General features: G+C 64.5%; 1 protein-coding gene across 4 annotated transcripts in view; it reads left to right on the forward strand.

The window, feature by feature from the left end:
* Positions 1–19,856, forward strand: part of RALGDS (ral guanine nucleotide dissociation stimulator) — a 38,202-nt gene extending 18,346 nt beyond the window's left edge. Inside the window, exons 1-18 of one of the 4 annotated variants that reach the window (XM_037492910.2) lie at positions 638–820; positions 8,441–8,551; positions 9,165–9,358; positions 9,780–9,875; positions 10,148–10,341; positions 10,508–10,956; positions 11,108–11,323; positions 11,587–11,690; positions 11,968–12,052; positions 13,129–13,197; positions 13,536–13,622; positions 14,037–14,069; positions 14,465–14,586; positions 14,685–14,780; positions 14,990–15,191; positions 15,319–15,561; positions 16,537–16,651; positions 18,003–19,856. In XM_037492910.2, the coding sequence (XP_037348807.1) occupies positions 638–820; positions 8,441–8,551; positions 9,165–9,358; positions 9,780–9,875; positions 10,148–10,341; positions 10,508–10,956; positions 11,108–11,323; positions 11,587–11,690; positions 11,968–12,052; positions 13,129–13,197; positions 13,536–13,622; positions 14,037–14,069; positions 14,465–14,586; positions 14,685–14,780; positions 14,990–15,191; positions 15,319–15,561; positions 16,537–16,651; positions 18,003–18,178 (2,775 nt within the window). In that variant the 3' untranslated portion in view covers positions 18,179–19,856. Of the gene's footprint in view, positions 1–637; positions 821–8,440; positions 8,552–9,164; positions 9,359–9,776; positions 9,876–10,147; positions 10,342–10,507; positions 10,957–11,107; positions 11,324–11,586; positions 11,691–11,967; positions 12,053–13,128; positions 13,198–13,535; positions 13,623–14,036; positions 14,070–14,464; positions 14,587–14,684; positions 14,781–14,989; positions 15,192–15,318; positions 15,562–16,536; positions 16,652–18,002 lie in introns of those variants that run through there. The other 3 variants (XM_037492911.2, XM_037492913.2, XM_054689209.1) reach the window with 3 other exon arrangements.
* The last annotated feature ends 3,589 nt before the right edge of the window (positions 19,857–23,445 follow it).

Genomic DNA, 23,445 nt, shown 5'->3' on the forward strand with positions numbered 1-23,445 from the left:
GGGGTCAGGCCTGCTTCCTCCCCAGCCCACGTCCGCCACCACCCTTGCCCGGAGACCCTGAGCCCTCAAGTCACCAGTGTCCCCAGCTGACCAGGCGGGCGGCCAGGTGCTTGCTGGCTTCTGCCCCACTGGATCCCTTACTCTGGGGTGTCTGGACACGCCCTGTCCGCCCCCCACTGGCCGCAGAACTGAAAAGAGATGGTGCGGGCAAAGCGCCCCGCTCCGAAAGGCCCCTCCCACGGCGCACTCGCCCCAGCTCCGCGGGCTTGCAGATGCACACGCGCGGGGGACACGGGCAGCGCGGGGTGCCGGCGCCTGCCCCGGTGCCAGCCTCGGGGCGCAGGAGCCGCTTTAGCGCGGGAAGGTGAGGCAGCCGCGGGAGCCCGGGCGCCGGGGAGGGGCTTCCCCCGGCCCCGGCCCGGCCCGGCGGACGCTGCGCCAGCCCAGCGCCCCCGCGCGCCCAGCGGGCCCGGCGGCCGTGGGTGCAGCCCGCGCGCCCGGCCCCGCCCCGGCCGGCCCGCCCCGCCCCGGCCTGACCTCCGCGGGGCCGGGCGCAGAGCGCAGGCAGCGCCGAGCCGCGCGCCGGGCCGGCCCCGCGCCCGCGCCGCCCCGGGGCCCGCGCCCGGCCGAGCCGCCCATGGTGCAGCGCATGTGGGCCGAGGCGGCCGGGCCGGCGGGCGGCGCCGAGCCGCTGTTTCCCGGCTCCCGGCGGAGCCGCAGCGTGTGGGACGCCGTGCGCCTGGAGCTGGGCGGCCCCGACAGCCGCGCCGTGGTGCTGCACAGCTTCACGCAGCTCGACCCCGACCTGCCGCGCCTGGAGGTGGGTGTGCGGGCCGCGCGGGCCCGGGGCGCGGGGGACGGGCCCGGCAGGGAGCAGCCCAGGGAGCAGGTGGGCGTGGGCCGCGGTGCCCCCGGGCTCGGGCCGGACCCGGTGCGGCCCCGGACGCGCCCTGGTGCCGGCCGGCACCCAGCCAGGTGTGCCAGCCCCGCGCCCTTGCCGCCCAGGTGGACCCGCCCCGGCGCTGTCACTGTCCGTTGACGCCTGTGAACTTGCCGATCCCGCGGGCTGGGCCGCCTTTTACCTCCGGAGCCAGCCCCGCCTGCAGGCAGGTAGGCTTCCCGGCGCAGGTGGCCAGGGAGTGGCTAGGGTGGTACCCTGTGGAGCCGCGGAGGCCTTCCCGGTGGCCCCTGTGCGGGCACACTGGCTCTGATGCTTGGGGCTGCCCGGAGGAGGGCCGCCGCGGGGCAGGCCTCCAACCCGTGGGACCAGGTGTCTCAACGAGGCCGTCTCTCCTGCTTGGTTACAGCGCGTCGGGGGCAGAGATAGGGAGTGCGCCTGGCCCAGGTGGGGGTGGGGACGTGTTTCTAGTGGGCTCTGGACATGGGCCCCGCGGGTGTTCGGAGGTGGCACCGTCCAGGAGAACCGCCTCGCTGCTTGGCCTGGGTGGTGCGGGGGGGCCGGGGGCTCGGGACGGAGCCTTCACAGTGAAGTTCTTGAGCCCCACGCTCAGGGACTTAGGGCTCCCCCCACTTTCACCCATGTGGGCGACTACCAGCCTTAGTCCTCTGCTGTGTGCCCCCCGTGTCTGGGTGGGACCTGGAAGCACATCTGCCCAGAGCTAAAGGGGGTTTCCTGCTCGCGAAGGGGAGGGTGCTTAGGGGGAGTTCTTCGTGGGGGAACACAGGCTGGGGAGATCCTGTCCTCCTGACCTTGGGGGGCCAGACCAGCGCGAGCGCTCCTGTCCACCCAGCGCTCCCGTCTGTGCTGGCGCCAGGAGCAGGACCCCTGGGAGCGTGGGGGTGGGGGCTGACACCAGCCCAGCGCTCATCTGACTCTCATTATGTCTGGCAGCGACTTGGGCTTTGTGTGCCGGGAGGGTCCAGCCTGTGCGCTTCAGGGGCCGGGCAGGTTCCCGCCCGGGCGGGGCGGCCGCTGCTCTTTCTCCCTCCACCGTCCGCGTCCCTGAGGGGTAGGGAGAGGCAGGTCTGAGGCCCGTCCCTGCCCCGGCGAGTGTCTCTGTCGCTGTCTCCCTGTCGCTCGCCCTCATCCGGCCTCAGCACTGAGATCCAGGCCGTGGCTGCTGTTTAGAAATCAAAGGGGAAGCTTCTGGCTGGGGCAGGAAAGCCAGGGTCTTGGCAGGAGAGGAGGCCACAGCCGGAAACCGAACACAATGACCATTGACCATGGGCTGGGGGAGGGGCGGGGAGTCCCTGTCCCTCCTGCCAACACCCCCCCATCCTGGGCTGATTTCCTGGTCGCAGTGCCGGGCCTGGGCTGAAGGGCCCCGGCTCGTGGTCCCTGTCCGTGCTGGAAACCACCGGGCGCTTCATATCTTCCTCCCCTGTCCCGTTTCCAAGCCTCCACCCAGGCTTCCCGCTCGGGCTGCCGGCGTCCTTGCGCATCTGGATGTCCGCTCATCCCGAGTCCAAGCCCCGCCCGCGCCGCCTGCTTTCTGGGAGTCACCTGGCCCGCGCCCCGGCTCCAGGCAGGCTGCCGCCTCACCTGGTGAAAGTTCCCGTCCGTGGGCCCTGCGACTGTGGACACCCCCCCGCCCCGTCCACCTGCCCTTGCGAGCAGGTGCTGCGCCCACGGGAGCCGGGGCTCTGAGAGGTGAAGGCCTGAGCCAGACATCCCGGCCCTGGGGGGCGGCCGCTCGGAACGTGGGCGGTTGTCCGGTGGCGCCCCGCGTGTGCAGGGCCGCGGGCGCAGACAGGCCTCTGCAGGGAGGGCTCCGGGAGCCCATGGGAGGAGGAACCAGAACCAGGCCCAGGCCGCGCGGGAGCCCCAGGGCTCGGAGCCGGCTAGTGGTGCCTCCAGGCCAGCGGACGCGGGGGCGGGGGGAGCTCCGGGAAGGCGCAAGCACACACCGGGTGCTGGGGGTGAGCAGCATAGTCAGCGTGACCGGCCATGGTGGGAGGACCTGGGTAACGCGTGTTCTGAGCACATCGTGTCCACGCGTGTGAGCGGCCAGTAGCCCATTTAGCCGGTGGGGCAGTGAGCCCTGGAGGTTAAGATCCCCGATCACAGAAGTGGCAGAGGCGGGACTCTGACCCAGGCGGTGTGAGGACAAGGCCTGGGGCCAGTTGCGGGGTGCCCGCGCCTTACCCTGTGCTTGGCCCGGGCCCCTAAGCCCTGAGGGATGCACGTGTGCATGTGCGCATGTGTGTGTGTGTGCGCACACGTGTGTCTTGTGATCATCAAGGAGCGCTTTCCCTGGGCTCCAGAGGGGCGGCTGCCAGCCGCTGGGCCTCCATGGACCTTGGGGTTCTCCTGCTTTACTCCGCTGGGCCCCAGGAGAGTTGGGGAAGGAGGGGGCTGGGCTGGCCGGGGCTGGGTCCTCCCGTGGGCCTTCTGAGCTGGTTCCTGGGAGGCCGGGAGGTATTTGAGCAGCGGGCAAGCGTGGGGGCCCATCCCCAGCCTGGACTTGCCATCCCTGGGCCCACCCTCCCGGTGCTGAACAGGGGCTGACTTCGATTTTGCCCTGGCCCTGCCCCCGAGGGGGCGGCTTCAGGCCACACCAGACAGGGAGGACTGGCTCCCACGGGCCACTGGCCTGCCGCCCAGACAGCTCCCACGGTGAGACACTTCCGTGTCCACTGTGTCCTGGGCTCGGGCCTCTGGCCTCACAGGCCCAGAAACACCGTGTTCTGGGACACCCGGCTCCAGCGGGGTGACTCCAACTCTTTGAAAGGCGGGAGCTCGGCAGACCCGGCCCGGCCCCTCTTTGCAGCGAGCGGCTGCTGGCAGGTGCTCCTGGGCGACCGGTGGGCTCTGGGCACAGGGCCTGTGTGGAGAGCTCTGGCCTGTGGGTGCTGCCTTGGGGTTTCCTTTTCTGGGGTGCCCATGCCTAGAGACACAGCGATGACTTTGTGTATTTTTTGTAATTTTTTAAAAAGATGTATTTATTTATGCACACAAGAACTGGGGTACAGGCCTAAGGTGTGGGGTGGGAGGATTCACCAGAGATGGAATGGGGAGCAGAACAGGCAGATCCACTGAAATGCACTGCTGAGGGGAGCAGCAGGGAGACAGGAGAGGTCTGCTGCGCCATGTGGGTGGCTCCCTGGCCAGGAATCGAACTTGTGCTGCAGAGGCTGCGGATAGCTTCATAGTACTGAGACTTTAACCCCTGCGCCACCAGGGAGGCCCGTGCAGTGATGTCATCTTGAACTCAGGGTCAGGGTCAGGCATGCCAGTCAAGAACTTGGGGCCCCCCCAAAAGGGAAGAACTCGGACTCTGGAGCTCGGAGCCGGAAGGCCCCTCGGAACGTCTGCAGCCCAAGTCCGGTCCCTGCTCCCCGAGCCTCAGTGTCCTCTGTGAGATGCGTTCCGCCAGCTCCTCCCTCGGCTTCTGGGAGAGCGGGTGTGACGGCGGCCTGACCGGCAGGCCCTGCAGAGCCTGGCACAGGCCACAGGCCAGTGTGTTCTCTGACGGGCCGGGCGTGTGGCCACTTCTGCTGGGGCTGGTCCTTGTGCCTGGACGCGGGGCCCTGGCTGTCCCGTGGAGAGCTGGCCACCCTGCTGCTCCCACTGGGCCCGTGGCCTGGGAGCCCTTCCTGAGTCTGGCCTCGGCCGTGTCCGGGTCACCAGGGGCAGGACTCGGCTCTGGGGCCGGGGCTGTAGCAGCCACCAGCAGAGAGGCAGCAGCGGGCCTGGGCCAGAGAGTCACGGGCCAGGGTCCAGATCCCCGCCCCAGCTGCCACTTCCTGGCTCCTAACTGGGGCGCGTCCCCCGCCCACTTTTTTCATCAGTCGAGTGAGGTGCTGGGATTGTGCATGATGTGCGTGCAAGGCCCAGTGTCCAGGGTGTGTCCGTGTGTGCCGTGCTGTGGTCAGCGTGCGGGTCTGGAGGGCGAGGCCCCTCCTCCTTTAAGTGCTGGGGAGCAGCTTGAGAAGACTGGCAGGGAGGATTTTAAGGGATGGGTCAGCTTCTTTGGGGGCTCAGCACAGGCTGGTCCATTCTCTGGAGTTGCCCTGGCAACCAGCCACCTCAGAAGGCCCCCATCCGGCCACCTGGCTGCGGTGCCCGGGGACTGGGAGCATGGCCACCCCTATCAGGGCCGACCTCGCGTCCCCGCCGGTCCTGCCGGTGCCCTGGGCTCGGGGTGCCCGCTGCCACCTGGGCTCGAGCAGGCTCGAGAGCCGGCGCCCACATGTGCTGGGAGGGGCGCCGCACCCCACCTTCCTCTTGAGTGAAATGGGCCCAGTTGTGCTTCTGGCGTCAGAGGCGAACCAGCGTGGCTGGGCTGGAGGCGCCCGATGCTCTGCTCACATGGACGCTGCGGAGAAGGCGTCCTGGTCTGTCGCCCCTTATAAAGTGGGCGGGCGGCAGCATGTGCACACTGCCCAGGGGCCCTGCCAGTGGTCTTGGGGTTCATAGTGCACCCCAGTGAAAGGCACACAGTCAGCAGCAGTCTGCCCCTGTGCCCTGTGTCCACTGCCTGCCGCGGGGCTGCGGCCTGCCCGGTGTGCCCCAGCCCCATTGGCTTGCTGTGCCCACTTCCCAGGCAAGCCCAGCTGGCCAGAGCCCTTGCAGAGACTGGGCGCCCTGGGCAGGGGACTTGGGGGCCTCGGGGGCCGGAGCTGTGGGGGCGGGGGGTACCAGGCCTGGGGTGGCCTCTGAGACCCAGCGGCCCCGGGCGGCAGCTCAATGGGTGGGGAGGTCACGCCGAGCAGCGGTCTTGCGTGCAGAGGCTCTGGCTGCGGCCACCTCCCTGGGGAGGGGGTTGCTGTGGCCTCAGCCCCACTGGCCGCCTTGGAGGAGTGTCTGTGGTTGGAGCATTGGGCCGCGTGCAGCTTCCACGGGGAGGTGCGTGTCTAAGCTGGAGTAGACGGGCGGTCAGGATCAGGGGTGCCATCTCCACGCACACAGCGCGAGTCACCTCCCGGGAGAGGAGGCAGGACTGGGGAGAGCCCCTGGTGACCCACTGTCATGCCTGGTGGGGCTCAGGGCTTGGCCTGTGATTGGCTGGGGACACAGCATCCTGCCCGCCTGTCACCCTGAGAAGGCCGATCAGGTGACACCTGGTGACGCCACCCCGTGGAGGGGGCTTCTCTCATCCTGGGGGTTCTAGGCTGTGCTCTGAGGGGCTGTGGGGTCCGCGCCCGCCCCCCACATGCCTCTTCTGCCAGCTTCTGCTCACCAGGGCCATGGGGGCGCTGGCTGCCCTCCTCTGTCCCCCTCGAGCGACAGCAGTGGGCCAGAGTATGTGAGGCACCCGCCCACCACAGCAGCCTGGGCCCTGGGGCCAGGTCGTGTGGCTTCTGAGATGGAACATGGGGACCTGCCCCAAGGACACGGCGTCCACGCGGCCTTCTCTCTCCTGACATCACAGCCCTGCCCGTGGACACCCCTTCAGGCTGTTTGTGGCCTCAGCTCCGCCCCTGCCCCGCTGGAGTGTGGGGGTGCTGCCCCCGTGGGCAGCGCCTGGTCTTGCTCAGCTGGGGGCCCACTGCGGGTCCTGGCAGATGCTGGGCCGCGGCCGCTTTCCCTCCGTCCCTGCCAGCCCAGCCCTGCACTGCCGCCTCCTGGGGCCAGGCAGGTGGCTCCAGGCCCCCCTGCGCTCAGCTCTGCTCCGTCTGGTTTAGCCCCGGCTGTGCTGCGTGAGGGCCCGAGAGGATGGGTCAGCGCCGCTGGGCTGTGCAGCCCCCATCTGTGACAGGGTGGTGACTCCCCACGCCCAGCATGTGCGGCTCTTAGCATCCTGCCCTGCCCCCCCCCTCGACTGGCAGAAGGGGGCCCCTGGGGTGGGGGAAGGGCCTGGGGATCACATGACACCGGGCAGGGCGGCCAGCTGCTTGGCAGCCGCCAGGGCTTACTGTGGAGCGGCTATTCAGACCCCGGGGACTGCGCAGCCTCCCTGCCCGCCACCCCCCAAGGCAGGCCAGCGCTTCTGTCCAGCAGGCACGGATGGAGCCCCTCCTGGGAGCGGGGTCCTGTGTGGGCTCCTGGGACGCATGAGTCCGGCGCCTCCGGCTGGCTGGTCCTGCCCGGGGCGGCCGAGGGCGCCTTGGACACTGCCTGGCTTCCGGCTGGGCGACATGTGGTGAAAAGCCCCCCGGGAGGGGCAGCCTTTCAGCCGCGCCAGAGGCCCGCGCTGGGTGCCTGTGGGGCCCTGCGGAGAGGTGGGGGCCCCGGCCCGGTGGGTGGGCAGCAGCCCTTCTGCCACGGGGCCCGCAGCCCGCCCCGGGGGTGTCCTCCTGCGGGGTGCGAGGAGGGCCGGGGGACAGCATCTGTTTCAGTTTTTCTGCTTCGGGAGAAGGAATTTCCCCCCCTCGAAGGGTGGGCCGGACTCCCCAAATGTGGGCGGTTTGAGGGGTGTGGGTGTGGGAGCGCTGCTCTGGGGGCCTCTGCCTGTGGACTCCCCACAAATTTCCAAGAAGCGAGCTGGCTCTCGCCCCAGAGGAGGCCATGCCGGCCGGTGTGACTGCGCGGCGAGAGGCGGCCTCGGCGGAGGAAGTGGGCTTCCGGACCTGGTTCAAGGCCTGCCAGGGCCTGCGGGGTGGGCAGGAGGCGAGAGGGCCAGCCCCTGCCCCAGGGTGTTGGTGTCTTGGGGGGTCCAGCCCAGCTTAGACCGAGGCTGAGTCAGCGCTTTCTCCTGCCCTTCTCTGAGCTTCACGCCCTCCTTGGCTCGGGGCGGTGACCCGAGGTCTCCCCCGCGGGCGCTGACTGTGCCTGAAGCCCTGGAGGTCAGTGTCTTTACTCCCAGCCCCCTCCCCGCTGCGAGCTCCCTGCACGGTCAGTGGCAGAGGGGACTGAGTGACCAGGGCTGTGGCCCCCAGGCCAGCCTGCCCACTGGGAAGGGCACTGCCTCCCAACACAGAGTTTTTTTCTCTCCCGGGAGGTCCAGGGAGCAGACAGACCCCCTGTGGTCTCAGCTGAAGCCTGGGGTGTCGCCTCCTTGGGACCCCAGCCGTCACGGTGTGCCACACTGTCCCCGCGCACGTGGCAGGCAGGGAACTGGGGCTCGTTGCGCAAAGGCCCAAGGCCATGAATGGCAGAGGGGAGGAAGTGGCCTCGGACGTGGCATCCAGAAGTCCCTACGCCTCCCCCCAGACCCAAGCTGCTGACTCCAGGGCAGGGTCCGCTGGGAGTGAGGGAGGTGGGCACAGACTGGGGCTGCGGGAGGCACCCCGGGGGCCAGGGCCTCCAGATGGAGCTGGCTTGGTGTCCCGGGGCTCCATGCATCTGCCGTGACATGGCTGTGGGCAAGGGCTCTTCTCCAGGCCTCCATGGTCATCTGTACCCCTCCGGGGGGCACAAGAGTCTTGTCCACACCCGGCTGTGGCTGGCAGGGTGGAGGGCCATTCTGGGGCAGTGCCCACCCACCCCAATGCTGGCGGTCGGTCCCGTGGCCCTGGTCTGTGCCTCATCTGGGGGTGGCAGGTTGCCTGGGCCAGATCCCTGACCCCCGCCATCTGCCCCCCGCTGTCTCTGCAGAGCTCCACGCAGGAGATCGGCGAGGAGCTGGTCAACGGAGTCATCTACTCCATCTCCCTGCGCAAAGTGCAGGTGTGTCAGGGCGCCAACAAGGGCCAGCGCTGGCTCGGGGTGAGTGCGGGCACCCTGGGGCCTCCCTGCTCAGGGCCCCACTGCCTCAGGACCCCCAGTCCTGCTCCCAAAAGTGTCGGGGTCCCCACCCTCCCTCACTGACTGTCCAGGCCTGGCTGTGGGCAGCCACAGAATCACGGTTGACATGTTTGCACCCACATCCCCGCAGATGCCACCACGGCGTTCTTGCACTTTGCCCCAGTCTTGCCACTGCCCTCTCCGGGTCCCCGGTGGCCCTCCCAGCCCCTTCCACATCATCATGCTCAGTAGGGCTGGGAGCTCAGGCTGCTGTGTCGTTGGACACAGCCCGTGAGCCCTGCAGTTTAGAAGCTTGGGTGCCGAACATTCTAGAAGGGAGGCCGGTAACCACGGCGTCCAGTCTTTGTGCTGTGGTCACTTCTCCGGTGCTGTCCAGTCTCCCTGGAGACACTGACCTGACTCGGCTGGCACGCTCAGCTGGAAGTACTCACATTTGTTGAATTCGACTTCTAAAACTGAGCAGCCTCCGCCGGGGACGCTCGTCGGCCCTCTGCCGCACGCCACCGGGCCCCAGAGCGCCAGCCTTGCTGCCTCCTGGCAGGCTCGTCTCATGACCTTCCATTGTTCCACCCAGTGTGAAAATGAGTCGGCCCTGAACGTGTATGAGACCTGCAAGGTGCGCACGGTGAAGGCAGGTACCCTGGAGAGGCTGGTGGAGCACCTGGTGCCCGCCTTCCAGGGCAGCGACCTCTCCTACGTCACCATCTTCCTGTGCACCTACCGCGCCTTCACCACCACCCAGCAGGTCCTGGACCTCCTGTTCAAAAGGTGAGCCCCGCCACCCCTCCTGGGCGCCTTGAGCTCCTCGGCCTGTCTGTGCCTGGGAACCGGGGGTGCTTCGGCGCCAGCCTCGCAGGGCTGTTCTGGGGTGGGTGGTGAGCGCGGGCGGTGTGGACCCCCGCGGGGCCGGTGCCAAGGGCTGCAGGTCTGTGCCGGTTCTCATCCCTGACTCGCCTCTCCCTCCCGGGAAGCTCAGCCTCGGGCTCCCACCCGTGACCATGGCGTGATCCATCTCCAGCTTTCCCGGGCGTGAACTGGGTGGGGACCTTCGTTTAGCAAAAGCGCGAAGCCCCTGCGGCTGGAGGGCTGTCTAGGCAGGAAGCCTGCTTGCGTGCAAGAGCGGCCCAAAGTCCCTGCCCTCCGCCCCAGGCCTCCGTTCTCGTGGGGGTAACGCTGGGCCTCACAGCAGGTATGGTAGGTGTGACGCCCTCACGGCCTCCTCTAGATACGGCTGCGTCCTCCCGTATTCCAGTGGGGACGGCGGACCCCAGGACCAACTGAAGAAGTGAGTTGAGACTTCAGGGCTGTGGCTGGGGTGGGGGCGTGGCGGGCAGAACCCTGGCTCCCACCTGTCCTGGGATTCCCTAGGGGGCCAAGGCCTGGAGGCTTCTCCCACGGCAGGAAGGGGGTCGGAGCACGTCCCTCCCCACCACCCCAACCTGGCCTGTCCTCCCCAGTGCCCGGGCCCAGGCCGGGAGGGGCAGGGGTGCAGTGAATCGAGAGGGGCAGGGCCGTGGATTGAGAAGCCAGCCTGACTCTGCTGTCTCCCCACCCTAGTGCCATCTCCTCCATCCTGGGCACCTGGCTGGACCAGTACTCCGAGGACTTCTGCCAGCCCCCCGACTTCCCCTGCCTCAAGCAGCTGGTGGCCTACGTGCAACTCAACATGCCGGGCTCCGACCTGGAGCGCCGCGCCCACCTCCTCCTGGCCCAGCTGGAGCACGCTGAGCTCGTGGAGGGGGAGCCCGAGGGTGAGGAACACGGGTCGGGCTGGGCCGGAGGCAGGGCGGGCCTGCACCCCCAGAGGTGGGCTGCGGTTGGGATGCTGTCCGGGGAGCCCCTGGGCCTTCTCCGGGAGGCTCCGGGACAAGTGGCCTTGGAAGGCAGGCATGTTACAGAGCTCTGCTCCTCTCGCAGCTCTGTTACCGGCTCCGGTGCCAGCTTTGAGACCCACTCCAGAGCGAGAGCCGACCCCGACTCCCGCCCTGGCACTGGAGCCACCACCGGCCCCACTGCCAGCCCCAGAGCCAGTGGAGGAGCAAGAGCCCGCGCTGGGGCCACAGCTGGAGCCCACACTCACGGCTGGCGAGGCCTCGGAGCTCGAGCTGGGCCCCGCGCCCGGGTCAGCCGCAGGGCTGGAGCCTGCCCTCACCCCCGCTCCAGAGCCAGAGACTGCGCCCGAGCCGCCCGCAGTGCCAGCCTCAGAGCTGGAGCCCGCTCCGTCGCCCACCCTGGAGCTGGAGCCAGCCCCGGCGCCTGAGCCTCCTTGGCCTGCGGCTGCGGAGAACGGGCTGACGGAGGAAAGGCCGCACATCCTGGCTTTCCCTCCCGACCTGGTGGCCGAGCAGTTCACGCTGATGGATGCGGTGAGCAGCCCTCCTCAGTGGGCAGCTCTGCCCTGCCCTCCCCGGCCCGGCCGAGGCCCTGGACCCTCGCGGCCCACGTGACCCGGGCCCGGGCGGCCACCCGCTGCCTGCGGGGCTGCGGCCAGCTGCCTGACGGTCCCGTCTTGCCCAGGAGCTGTTCAAGAAGGTGGTGCCCTACCACTGCCTGGGCTCCATCTGGTCCCAGCGGGACAAGAAGGGGAAGGAGCACCTGGCCCCCACCGTCCGCGCCACCGTCACCCAGTTCAACAGTGTGGCCAACTGCGTCATCACCACCTGCCTCGGGGACAGGAGCGTGACGGCCCGGGCCCGGGCCAGGGTGGTGGAGCACTGGATCGAGGTGGCCAGGGTATGCCTCGGAGGCCCAGGGGCTCCCCCTTCTCCCCTTCACCTGCTCTCGGTGTCCCTGGGGTCCCTGTGGAGACCCCAGGCCCCTCCCAGGGTCCTGCCAGCCTCGTCCCCACATCCGCTGCCCACGTCCTCCTCCTCCCTCCTTGGGCTGGCCCACGCCCTCCTCCCTGGGCCCAGGGGGGCACCCCGGAGGGTCTTGCCAGGGATGGGGTTCCGACGAGGGCGCACCAGCCCCACCTCACGCTGGTTCCCCCGGGCCAGGAGTGCCGGATCCTCAAGAACTTCTCGTCCCTCTACGCCATCCTCTCGGCTCTGCAGAGCAACGCCATCCACCGCCTGAAGAAGACGTGGGAAGAGGTTTCCAGGTGGGTGTCCTTCTCGGCCGCCCCCGCCGGTGTCAGCCCCGCCCGCGGCTGGGTGTCCACGGGCCACAGGCCGCCTCAGAATTCAGCGCCCACCCCTGTGGGGCGGGAGCGAGCCTGACCCCCCGGCACTTGGCGTCGCGTGGTGGAAACAGGACCGCGGTCCCCAGGTGACGCGGCCTGCGGAGCCCTGGTTGAGGACCACACCTCTGGGTTCTAAAATAAAACAGGTTCTTCGCACTCGCCCCCTCCCATCACCCCTACTTTCTCCTTCCCACAGGGACAGTTTTCGAATCTTCCAGAAGCTGTCAGAAATTTTCTCTGATGAGAACAACTACTCACTCAGCAGAGAGCTGCTCATCAAGGTGAGGCTCCGGGAGTCTCCTGGAGGTGCTCCCGGGAGCCCCCCGGCAGAAGCGGGTCTGTGGGCGGGGTGGGGGTGCCGTGGGGAAGGGGTGGGAGGAGGCTGCCTGGGAAGCTGTGGAGCTGCAGGTGAGCGCCCCCCTGTGCTCGGCTTCCTCGGGTGGGTGCCTGGGCTGAGCTGGGTGTCCCTTCCTCCCACACCAGCCCCGCCCTGCGGCCCATCTGCACTGCCCAGGGTGGGTCACACGGGGTGCCCAGGGGCCTGGCCCCAGAGGGGTTGCCCAGCACAGGGTGATTGCCTGAGCTGGGGGGGAGGGGTATGGCATGGAGACCCCTCACCACCCCTAGCTGGAGCAGGCGCCGCAGGTGGGTCCCAGAGAGCCCTTTCGCTCTCCCCTCAGCCCTCGTGTTGGTGGTGCCACGCGCCCCAAGGCCCAGGGATGTGGCAGGGCTGGTGGGTATTTCCACACCTCGTCTCAGATGCGTCCGTGTGAAAGGGGAAGCAAAGTGTCACTGGCAGCGCCCCCGGCAGCCCCGGCTTACTCGGAGGTCTGCGCTGGCACCGAGGAGACCCCAAGGCAGATATCTGCAGGGGGCATCCTGAGGGGCTTCCTGGGAGGTGACCCCGCCAGGGGCAGACCTCCATGGCACTGGGAAGACAGGACCCAGCCAGCCCCACTCCACCCCGGCCCTTGTCCCCATGGCTCGGTTGGCTGGGGCCAGGCACCCCCAAGAGCCCCAAGGACCGGCCGGTCAGTGGTGGGGAAGTGGGCATGAAGGCCGGGGCAGCCTGTGCTCTGAGTCCCTGCAGGACTTGCAAGCCACCACCCCACCCTGGGCCTCAGTTTTCCCATCTGGACCAGAGGCGAGGAGGCCAGAGGGAGAAAAGGAACGTGGAGCTGGGCAGGCCCCTCAGGACGGGGAGGCTGCACAGCCCAGCCGGCATGAGGCACTGAGTCCCCGGCGACCCCAGAGGCACTGGGGTCTGGTCTCACCCTCAGCCTGAGGCCAGAGGTCGGGGCTCTGGAGGGGTGAAGTGGAGGAACGCCTCACTGACTCCTTTCTCCCCCCCTGGCAGGAGGGCACCTCCAAGTTTGCCACCCTGGAGATGAACCCCAAGAGAGCCCAGAAGCGTCCGAAGGAGACGGTGAGTGTATCTGAGGCCTGAGTGGGGCTGCCTTCCTGGAGCCTGCCTCCTGCCGCCCCTGTAGGAGCCACCCCTGTAGGTGTGACCTCCTGCTGCCCCTGTAGGCCTGCTTTGACCACCTACTGTCTTAGTGGGGTTAGTGGCAGCTGCCAGGCCTAGGGCTGGCAGAATGGGTCTCGGGGTGTGGGGTTGAGGTGGGGCCTGGGACCGTAGGCCTGGGGGCTCGCCAGGATATAGCCCTGGGAGTGACTAGGGAGACTGAGGTGCCTGGGGTTGGTTGGGGGTGAGGGTTCCAGGAGGGCCCTTGGGCCTGGCTCATCGGCCCCTCCTTGTCCCAGGGTGTCATCCAGGGCACCATCCCCTACCTGGGCACGTTCCTCACCGACCTGGTGATGCTGGACACTGCCATGAAGGACTACCTGTATGTGAGTGAACTGGGGCCGGGGCCGGAAGCCTGGAAGGGCCCCCAGAGCTCCCTGTGTGTGGGGACCATGCCCAGCGGCCATCGAGGGGCCAGCTCCGTTCCCTGCTGGTGGGCCCAGGGCCGCAGGGGTTTTGGCCGAGCTGGACACCGCCTGGCCCTCAGGCCCTCTGCAGTGGCGGAGGCCAGGTGTGTGGTGGCCAAGCTGGGCGGGGCCTGTCCTCTCCACCTGACCTCAGAGGACTGGGGGATGGTCCCTGAGCCTCTGCCCCAGCCCTTGCCCTGGCACCCAGAACCCACCTGAGACCCAGGTGTATGCCAGGTGTGCCCTGCCCCCTAGCGTGTGCTCTCGGTAGTGCGGCCTGAGGCGGGAGGGCCCAGGGACACTTCCTGATGGACCCTGTTGTCTGCCTTGCAGGGGAGACTGATCAACTTCGAGAAGAGGAGGAAGGTGAGCAGCTGCCGCCCTCACCTGGTCAATGAGGTGGTGGGAATCTGAGACACTCCCCCCCCAGGACACTCACTGGCTCCGTCCCCCTTCCTCCTAGATTAGTGAGGGGGGAACCCCAGGAAATAAGGGGCTGGGATGGGAATAGAGAGGAAGAAGGGGCCCCGAGACTGGACCTTGCCTGCCCGGACCCACCCAGCACCCCACTCAGACCTCCACACCATCCTGCCAGGCTCCCCCCAAGCATCCCACCCGGGCCCACTCAGCACTCCTTCCCAAGCCCCTCTAGCATCCCCCAGGCCTCTCCAGAATCCCCCGGCACCCCCAGGCCTCCCCCAGCACTTCCCCAGGCCCCCCTGCACCCCCTGGTGCCCCAGCTCCCACATCCCTCCGCGCAGGAGTTCGAGGTGATCGCGCGGATCAAGCTCCTGCAGTCCGCCTGCAACAACTACAGCATCTTGCCCGAGGAGCGCTTCGGGGCCTGGTTCCGCACCGTGGAGCGGCTCAGTGAGAGCGAGAGGTGAGGCCGCTGGGCGGGGGCGGAGTCTGGTGTGGACCCCGAGGCGGGAGGAGACTGGGCTGACTCCTGGGGCTCACAGCCGCTCCTCTGTCCTGTAGCTACAACCTCTCCTGCGAGCTGGAGCCCCCGTCCGAGTCGGCCAGCAGCACCCTCAAGGTGAAGAAGAGCACGGCCATCGTCAAGCGCTGGAGCGAGTGAGTGCCGGGTGGGCAGGGCGGGCCGCCTGGGGCCGAGCCCCCAGCCCCCAGCACACTGCCCCCGACCTGCAGCCCCCCTTGAAATGGGGTGAGGCTAGATGGTCTGGTGGACACAAGGCGTGTGTGGGGTGCTCGGCAGGGCCCGCAGCAGGTGCCAGCTGGGATGCATCCCTGGGGGACCCCGAGTCACCCAGCTCCACCTTTAGCCGCCAGGTCCCCAGCACGGAGCTCAGCGCTGGTGGCAGCTCCCACTCCAAGTCCTGTGACCAGCTCAGGTGCGGCCCCTACCTCGGCAGTGGAGACGTGGCCGATGCGCTCAGTGTCCACTCGGCTGGCTCGTCCAGCTCCGACGTGGAGGAGATCAGTGTGAGCTTCGTGCCCGAGTCCCCGGATGCCCAGGAGAAGAAGGTGCCTGCCCACCCCGCCGCCGTCCTGCTGTTCCCCACCCCCACCCGGAGGGCACGGGGCGCCCACCCCCAGCTTCTCGAGGACGAGAGTGGGCCCCGGGCTCCCCCTGATGGCGCTGTCCCCACAGTTCTGGGAGTCAACCTCCCAGTCGTCCCCGGAGACCTCGGGCATCAGCTCCGCCTCCAGCAGTGCCTCCTCCTCCTCGGCCTCCACCACGCCCGTGGCCTCCACCCGCACCCACAAGCGCTCCGTCTCAGGGGTCTGCAGCCACGGCTCCGCGCTGCCCCTCTACAACCAGCAGGTGGGCGACTGCTGCATCATCCGGGTCAGCCTGGACGTGGACAATGGCAACATGTACAAGAGCATACTGGTGAGCGCCGCGGGCCTCGCCGCAGACAGCCCGGCCCTCAGCCCTGCCCTCCCGTGCTGGCTGGCCTCGGGGGCGGAGGGACTGCGTCCGCTGGATGCAGTCAGCCGGTGCCCAGTGGTGGTCCTGGTGCTGGGGACGGGGTTAGACCAGGGCCGGGGGGCTGGGGGGCAGGGGTAGGGCTGAGAGTCTGGTCAGGCGTCTGCCTGGATCCTGGGGGAGAGAACAGGAGCCTCGAGGTCAGAGCAGAGAAGGGACAGTGTCTGGTTTCTCCGCGGGGCCTGGGCTGGCACCGGAAGCGCAGCGGGCAGGTGACAGTCCCCTCGCAGAGCAGAGTGGCGCAGCGGGCTGGTGGCTGTGGAGGCGGGCAGCTGTGTCAGGCGCGGGTTGTAATGTGAAGGTCAAGATGGAGCCACTTGGACTTGCCCGGGAGTGGGCATGGGGCTTGGCTCGTCCTTAGTGTGTGGGCTGCAGAGAGCCACTGCCCCTCCCCCGCCCGCTCAGGTCAGGTGCCCCATCACATGCCCACCTGTGCTGAGCCCCATCACATGCCCACCTGTGCGGAGCTCGCTCCCTACCAGAGCTGCCGTGGCTGTCATGCAGCCATCGCGGGTGCTCTGACCCCGGGCTCAGGCAGCTGGGGCCCACCTGTGCCGACCATCACCCCGGCGCAGGCCTGGCCAAGCCCCAGGCCTCTCACTGGCTCCTCCTCTGACCGCGGGCAGGGGGCAGATGCTGCCTATCCCCTGGACTCGCTGATAACTGAGGGGCAGGCAGTTTCCTGGGTGTGGGAGGCAGTAGCAGGGCCCTCCTCCTTGCACAGGGGCCTTCCCCAGGGTCGGGAAGGTGGGGAAGGCCCCAGCTCCTGGCCAGGGCTCTGAGCCCCGAGCCCAGTGCCGAGGAGCTCAAGGCTACCTGGCCTCTGTGCTCGGGGCGCTGCCCCGGCCCCCGGCTAATGGCCCGCCCCGCCCACCCCAGGTGACCAGTCAGGATAAGGCCCCCGCCGTGATCCGCAAGGCCATGGACAAACACAATCTGGACGAGGACGAGCCGGAGGACTACGAGCTGGTGCAGGTCATCTCAGAAGAGAGAAGTGAGTTGGGCCGGACGGCAGGGGGAGGGCGGGGGGGGTGGGCTGGCGCCGTGCCCAGACACACTGCTCACTGCTCGGGCATGTGCCCTGTGTCCCCTCACTGCCCCCTGGACCCGGCGTGCGCCCTTCCCCGGGTGTGAGGGCAGAGCTAGCGTTGCAGAGAAGGGCCCCCTCGAGGGCACGGCGGCCAGAGGGCCGGGTCCCCGCGGCCACCGGGGACGCGCTGGTTGAGACGGGAGGGTATGCGTCAGCGGGAGTGGCGCCTGCTGGGACTGGGCGGTCGCAGCCTGAGTCTGGGGTGAGGCTTAGGCCAGAGCGCTGCCCACCGAGGCTCGAAGACGGTAGGGATGGGTCCTGGTGGGCCGAGGTCTGGGCGCCGGCACCATCGTGGCACCCGCTGCCCGCGTGCGTCCCCACAGCCACGGGGAGTCAGCCTGTTCTGTAGGGGCCCTGTCCCATTCGTGACCTCTTCACCCCCAAAGGCCCACCTCTCCCACTTTGGGGGATAGGATTGGTGGGGCACAGGCATGCAGGTTTCTGGGGCGCAACTATGTCCAAATACCAGGAAGCCCCATGCAGCAGCAGCAGCTCGCGCCAGACGGCAAGGCCCGAGACCCTGGCCAGGCCCGCAGCCTCGTGGCTGCCCCTCCCCAGTGGAGACCTGGTCAGCGCCCGCCCGCGTGTGAGCCGTGGCTGAGGTCAGGTGCACACATGCTGTCTGCAAGCACACGTGTGATGTGCGTCACGAAGGGCAGCTGGGCGTCGGCACCCCTACATCCTCCGCGCGAGCTGGCCTCCCCCGCCGTAGCCAGACAGTTGTAGACCCTGCGTGACCTTGAGGGTGTCCTCGCCATCTTGCTCCGTGTCGGCTGGGCAGGGGGACCTCACCATCCAGAGAGGAGACGGCGGCCTCCCCAGCCTGAGGGGCCGGGCCTTGGAGGCAGGAGCTGGACGCCAGCAGCAGGGCTGCAGCAAGACTCCAGGGTGGAGACCGTGGGCAGTGGGAGAAGTACCTGCCGGACGCCCAGCCCGGGCTGGGGGCCCAGGCCAGGCCCCCTCGCTGGGCCCCGAGCCCTTCTCCTGAGTAGGGCAGGATGCAGGGCGGGAGGTTGGGGCTCCAGGAAGCTTTTTCCAGCTGGGGACCCTGATCGGCCCGGGCAGCCGGGGCCAGACAGTGGGGGCTCTGCAGCCAGATCCCTTTCAAACCTCAGTCCCCGGCAGTGGCGGTCCTGGAGTTGGACTGGGGTCTCCGGTCTCCAGTTCGGGGCGGCCATCCCGGGAGGTTCTCAAGTGAACGGGTGTCCGTGGGACCCCCTTGAGCACCACTGACTCCCTCTGCCCCGCCCCCCAGAGCTGAAGATTCCCGACAACGCCAACGTGTTCTACGCCATGAACTCTGCGGCCAACTACGACTTTGTGCTGAAGAAGCGGACCTTCACCAAGGGGGCAAAGGTCAGGCACGGAGCCAGCTCCACCCTCCCTCGCATGAAGCAGAAGGGGCTCAAGATCGCCAAGGGCATCTTCTGAATGGCCCCGTGCTGTCCAGCCGCAGGAGCGCCCTGTCCAGGTCTGACTGACCAGCGGCTCAGCACTTAGACTACAGAGGCCCTGGCCAGGCGGGCACCCTCTGCCCGTCCTGCCAGCCCAGACCATCCCCAGGACCAGTTCCACCCCAAACTCTCCCGCTGCTGGGATTGACGCCTGCACAGGCTGACCCGGCCTCCCGTGGACCACTCGCTGCCTTAGGTGCCTTTGCTCTCTCGAACCAGAGGCCCAGCTGTTCTGCCAAGGGGTGCTGCCCTGGGCACGGACCCCCGTGTGCCGCCGGCACCGCCTCCACACACCTCCAGTGTGGGTCACTGCCGCCTGTGCCCATGGGCACCCTCGCGCGCCTGCTTGTCCACCGGGCCTGACCACAGGTGTCCTTGCCTCGGGCCCATGGCCCTGCCCAGGCCCTCCCACCACTCTGGCCTTTCTCAGGCTGCACCAAAGATTCCATCATCTGGGCCAACAGAGGGGGAGGCTCTCCCACCCCTGCGCCAGCCCTCCCCCGGAGAGGGGCTCTCCACGGACCACACCCACCTGATGAGTGAGGCGGCTCCAGCCAGGCCCTCGACGTCGACTCCTGCGGGTGCCGCTCTCCACTGCGTCCTGGGCTTCACGGGCCACTTGAGCCAGGGCTTAGCGGGAAGGGAGGAGGTGGGGGGAGGGGCGGGGACTGAACATTTGTAAAAAGGGCAAAAAGATGTTTACCAGTTGGGGAGGGGCAATATTTATTTGTTGTAAATAGCAAATGGTAGACTTGAATATTATATTAAAATCCTGTTTCTACTATAGCCTGGGAGTGATGGTTTTAGTCCTTCATTTCCTGGCTGATTTGAATAAGACACAGACGCTCACCTTGTGTGACCAGGTAAGAGACCTTGCGGGCTTTGGGCTTGTTTTGTGCAGAAGGAGTGAGAAGGACACCCCCGCCCCCCGCGACTCACCAGAGGAGTGAGCCAGTCCCCCTTCACAGCACAGGTGTCACTGGCGCAGAGGCACCCCTCAGAACGCCTGGGGTGTCTTAGAGTTGGAGGGCACAGTGACACCTCTGGAATTCCGACACGTTACTTTAAAAGTAATGTCTGTGACAGAAAATGGTGGAGTGAGAGGCTCCAGGGCTCAGTCACGCCTGTAAACAACCACGAAGCTGATAAAACCCATCAGAATCAACAATGTGGGCGCTGGACCCTCACACAAACATGAGCAGGGGGTGCCTGATGGAAGGGGGTGCTCTGCCAGGCCACCCTTGGACCCCGAAACAATGAGGCAGAATTGCAGTGGGCTTGCGGAGAGAGGGGGAATGTCGCTGCAGGGGGAGAGCCCCCGAGGGGGAGAGCGCCCCACGGCTCCCACAGGTAACACTCCAGGTCCAGGTGTCAGTGAATTACAAGGCATAAAAGCAACAGGAAAAGAAAGCTTGATCACAGGGGAAAATAAAGAATTTGACAGAAACACTCCGAGGAAAAGCCCAGAACATGAATATGACTTAGCCCGTTAAATCGACTGAAAACCGTGGGCAAAAAAAACTACGGCAACAGACTGTAAGAACAAATAGGAAATTTAACAAGGAGCTAGAAGTTATCAAAAGGAGCCAAATGGGAATTCTGGAGCTGAAAAGTACGATAATGTAAATGGAAACACAGAATAGGGCAGAGCCCAGCGGGCAGACGCGAGACTCGTGAGACCACCCACCCACCCACCCACCCAGGGAGAGAGGCCGGGGTGCCTCCCCTTTTAAAACAACCTGTAAGAGATGAATATGTGGCCATAGGAAGCTCCAGATGCTTCATCCCAGCTACACAGTCTCAGGACTTCCCCAAAGAGCTGAAGAATGAAACTTGGTGGCTGCTGAGGGACAGCAAGGGAGGGACCAGAGGGGGCGCTGGAATCACCACGATCGAGTAGGGCTGATTTCTTGGCCCAGGGCTGGTTCACCAGTGTCATCCGTCAGATCAAGAAGCCAAAAATCACACCATCGTCTCAATGGATGCCAAAAAAGCATTCCTCAAGATCCAACATCATGTATGATAAAAACTCTCTAAAAAATGGGCATAGATGGAACCTATATAAATATTATGAAAGTCATATAAAAGACCAACCTACAGCCATCAGAGTTGATGTTGGAAAGCTGAAAGCAGTGCAGGAACAAGACAGGGATGGCCACGGTCACCACTATTACTCAACGTAGTTTTGGAAGTCCTTGCTGAAGCAATTAGGCAAGAAAAAGATAAAAGGAATCCCAATGGAAAAAGAAGTGAAACTGTCAGTGTTCGCGGATGACATCTAGCATACTTAGAGAAACAAAAGGATTCTATGAAAAATTTCTAAAATAGGCAGCACTCCCACTGCCCACCTGTGACTGTGCAGGTGCCTCTTTTCACCACCTCTCTCCCGCTGCAGGACTGCAGACTTCCTGCCTGCCCATGACCTGTCAGAGGCCTCCTGCCTGCAACCATGCAGGCCTCGCTTAGCAAACCTGTCCCTTCTGGGGCAGCTCTTCCTGCCTGCTGGTGTCTATGCAAGTGTACTTTACTTTTCTAACCCTTTTCCTAATAAGCCTGCTTTTTTTTTTTAATTTATTTATACAAGCACTGGGTACAGTCAGAAGCACGGGAGGGTGAGAGAATTCACCAGAGCCAGAGCGGGGAACAGAACAGGCAGACTGTCGAAGTACACTGCTGAGGGGAGCAGCGGGCGGCAGGAGAGGTCCGCGCGCCATGTGGGACCCTCCTCCGGTGGCCTGGGAGCAGCCGGGGATCGAACCAGTGCTGCAGAGGCTGCGGGCAGCTTCGCAGCCCAGCGCTCAACCGCTGCGCCACCAAGGGAGGCCCTAAGCCTGCTTTTAAAATATATTAAAAAAAAAAAACAAACCTAGAAATAATAAGGAGTACAGTAAGGTGTCAGGATACAAAATCAGTACACCCAAATCGGTGGCACTTCTATATGCAAGTGATGTATCAAAAGAAAGGGGACTCGGGAGGACAGTTCCATGTCCAGTGCCAAATAGGATGAAACGCCTGGGAATAAACTGCCCTACAAGATCTGTTCAAGGGAGGCTTCAGGCCTGGAGAGCAACTCAAAGCCTTATGCAAAAGTAAGAGCACGGGTAGGGGCACTCCTAGGTAATCATGGAAGTCTATTATTGCACTTTTGATTTGTAGCTCCTTTTTTATATGATTTTTAAAAGCAAATTCATAAGACAATACGTTTCCATTCATGTGAACACAATGTATACAGTTAAAATCGGCGACAGCCACATGAGTGGGGGTGGGGGGATGGAGGTAGGGGAACTGAGTATATACCACTGAAAGCAACTTGGTATTATGCTAAGTAGGTTGTTATAAATTTAAGATGTTATAATCCCAAAGGTAACCAGCAAGAAAATAAGATTTTAGAAATACACAGGAAAGAAGGGAATCAAAATGGTGTGCGAGGGCCTCCCCGGTGGCGCAGCGGTTGAGCGCTGGGTTGCGAAGCTGCCGGCGGCCTCTGCAGTGCCGGTTCGATCCCCGGCTGCTCCCCGACCACAGGAGGAGGGTCCCACATGGCGCGCAGACCTCTCCTGCCGCCCGCTGCTCCCCTCAGCAGTGTACTTCGACAGTCTGCCTGTTCTGTTCCCCGCTCTGGCTCTGGTGGATCCTCTCACCCTCCCGCGCTTCTCACTGTACCCAGTGCTTGTATAAATAAATAAATAAATAAATAAATAAATAAATAAATAAATAAATAAATAAAAAAAACAAAAAAAATGGTGTGCTAGAAGAAAATCAGCTCAGTCTGTAAAAAGTAATAATGGAAGAATTGAGGAACAAAAATGTGTAAAACGAGATAAATAGCCTGATGGACGAAAGAAGTCCTTGTTGTAATGACCATAATTAAGTGGGTTTAATTCTCCAACTAAAAGTCATAGTTTGGCAAAACAGATTAAAAGCCATGATCTACGTATATGTTGTATTTGAGGAGAGTCTTTGGATCACAAAGATGAAAAGGATGAAAGAAAAAGTATAAATACAGATATCCCGTGAAATGAGGAAAGGCAGCTGTGGTAGTTCTGTTATCAGACAAAATAGATTTTAAGTCAAACAGATAACAAGAGACCAGGTCAGCTTATATTGGTCACCAAGAAGAAATGGCAGCTGTGAACATATCAGTTCATCATGCACGTGAGGCAGAAATTGGCACAAAGAAAGGGATGAACAGTTGAAGGTCTTAACCCCTCACTTCCAGTAATGTCTAGGACAAACAGAAGGAAAAGATCCTTAAGGATTGCTCAACTACCGACTATGAAATGTGGCATTATTCAAATTGGGTTGTTAACAGTTTAAGATATTCATTGTAATCCCAAAGGTAACTTTCTTCAGCATAACCGTATGTTAGATCGTACACTCAGCCGTCATAAACCTTGAGAGTTTGCCGCCCTGCAGTCGCAGTGGAGTAAAGCCAGAAGTCAACAGGAGAAGGGAAGCTGGAACACTCATGAATACGTGGAAATGAAGCGACACACTCAGAAACACACACATGCTGGCGAAGGCCTTGAGACAGACGAGGACAAATGCCACGTACCAAAATGTACGGTGTGCGGTGAAAGCAGCGCGGAGGCGCCTTCCTAGCTGTGGACACATCAAAGAAGATGTCAAATCAGTGACCTCACTCTGTACCTTACGGGACTAGAAAAGAACAAATTAAACCCAAAGCAGAAGAAAGGAAGATTAGAGCAGAAATAAAACAGAGAATAGAAAAACAGTAAAAAAAAAAAAAAATCAACGAAACCAAATGTTGGTTTTATGACAAGATCAACAAACCATATTGACTAAGACAACAGGAGGCAAGACTCAAGCTGCCGGAGTCTGAAAGGGGGACCTCACCGCAGACCGTCACGGCAGTCCTGCCCCGACGGCTGGCGCGGGGGTGTTCGGCTGTGACAACGTGGGTGAACCTTGGAAATGTTAGGGTGCCGCTTAAGAAATGCCTGGCGCAGGCTGTTCTGTGCCCCCCTCTGTCTCAGGTGGATCCTCTCAGGCCCTGCTCCTCTGGCCTGCACCCCAGTGCTATGCAAAAAAAAAAAAAATCCCCGGCCTAGGGACGTGGAGACAAAGTGGAGCCCATGCGGGGCTGGTGGCGAGTGGGGGTGGAGAGGTCCGGCGGGCTGCGCTTGGCGTGACTGAAATGTTTTGGGGGCAGCGGTGATGGTCGCACAAGTGTGGATGGGATTAATGTCAGCAAACTGTACTCCTGAAAATAGTTAAAGGAGC

This window comes from Talpa occidentalis, unplaced genomic scaffold, assembly GCF_014898055.3.
Source record: "Talpa occidentalis isolate TD23 unplaced genomic scaffold, MPIMG_talOcc4v2.1 talOcc4.7, whole genome shotgun sequence".
In the NCBI taxonomy this organism is placed as follows: domain Eukaryota; kingdom Metazoa; phylum Chordata; class Mammalia; order Eulipotyphla; family Talpidae; genus Talpa; species Talpa occidentalis.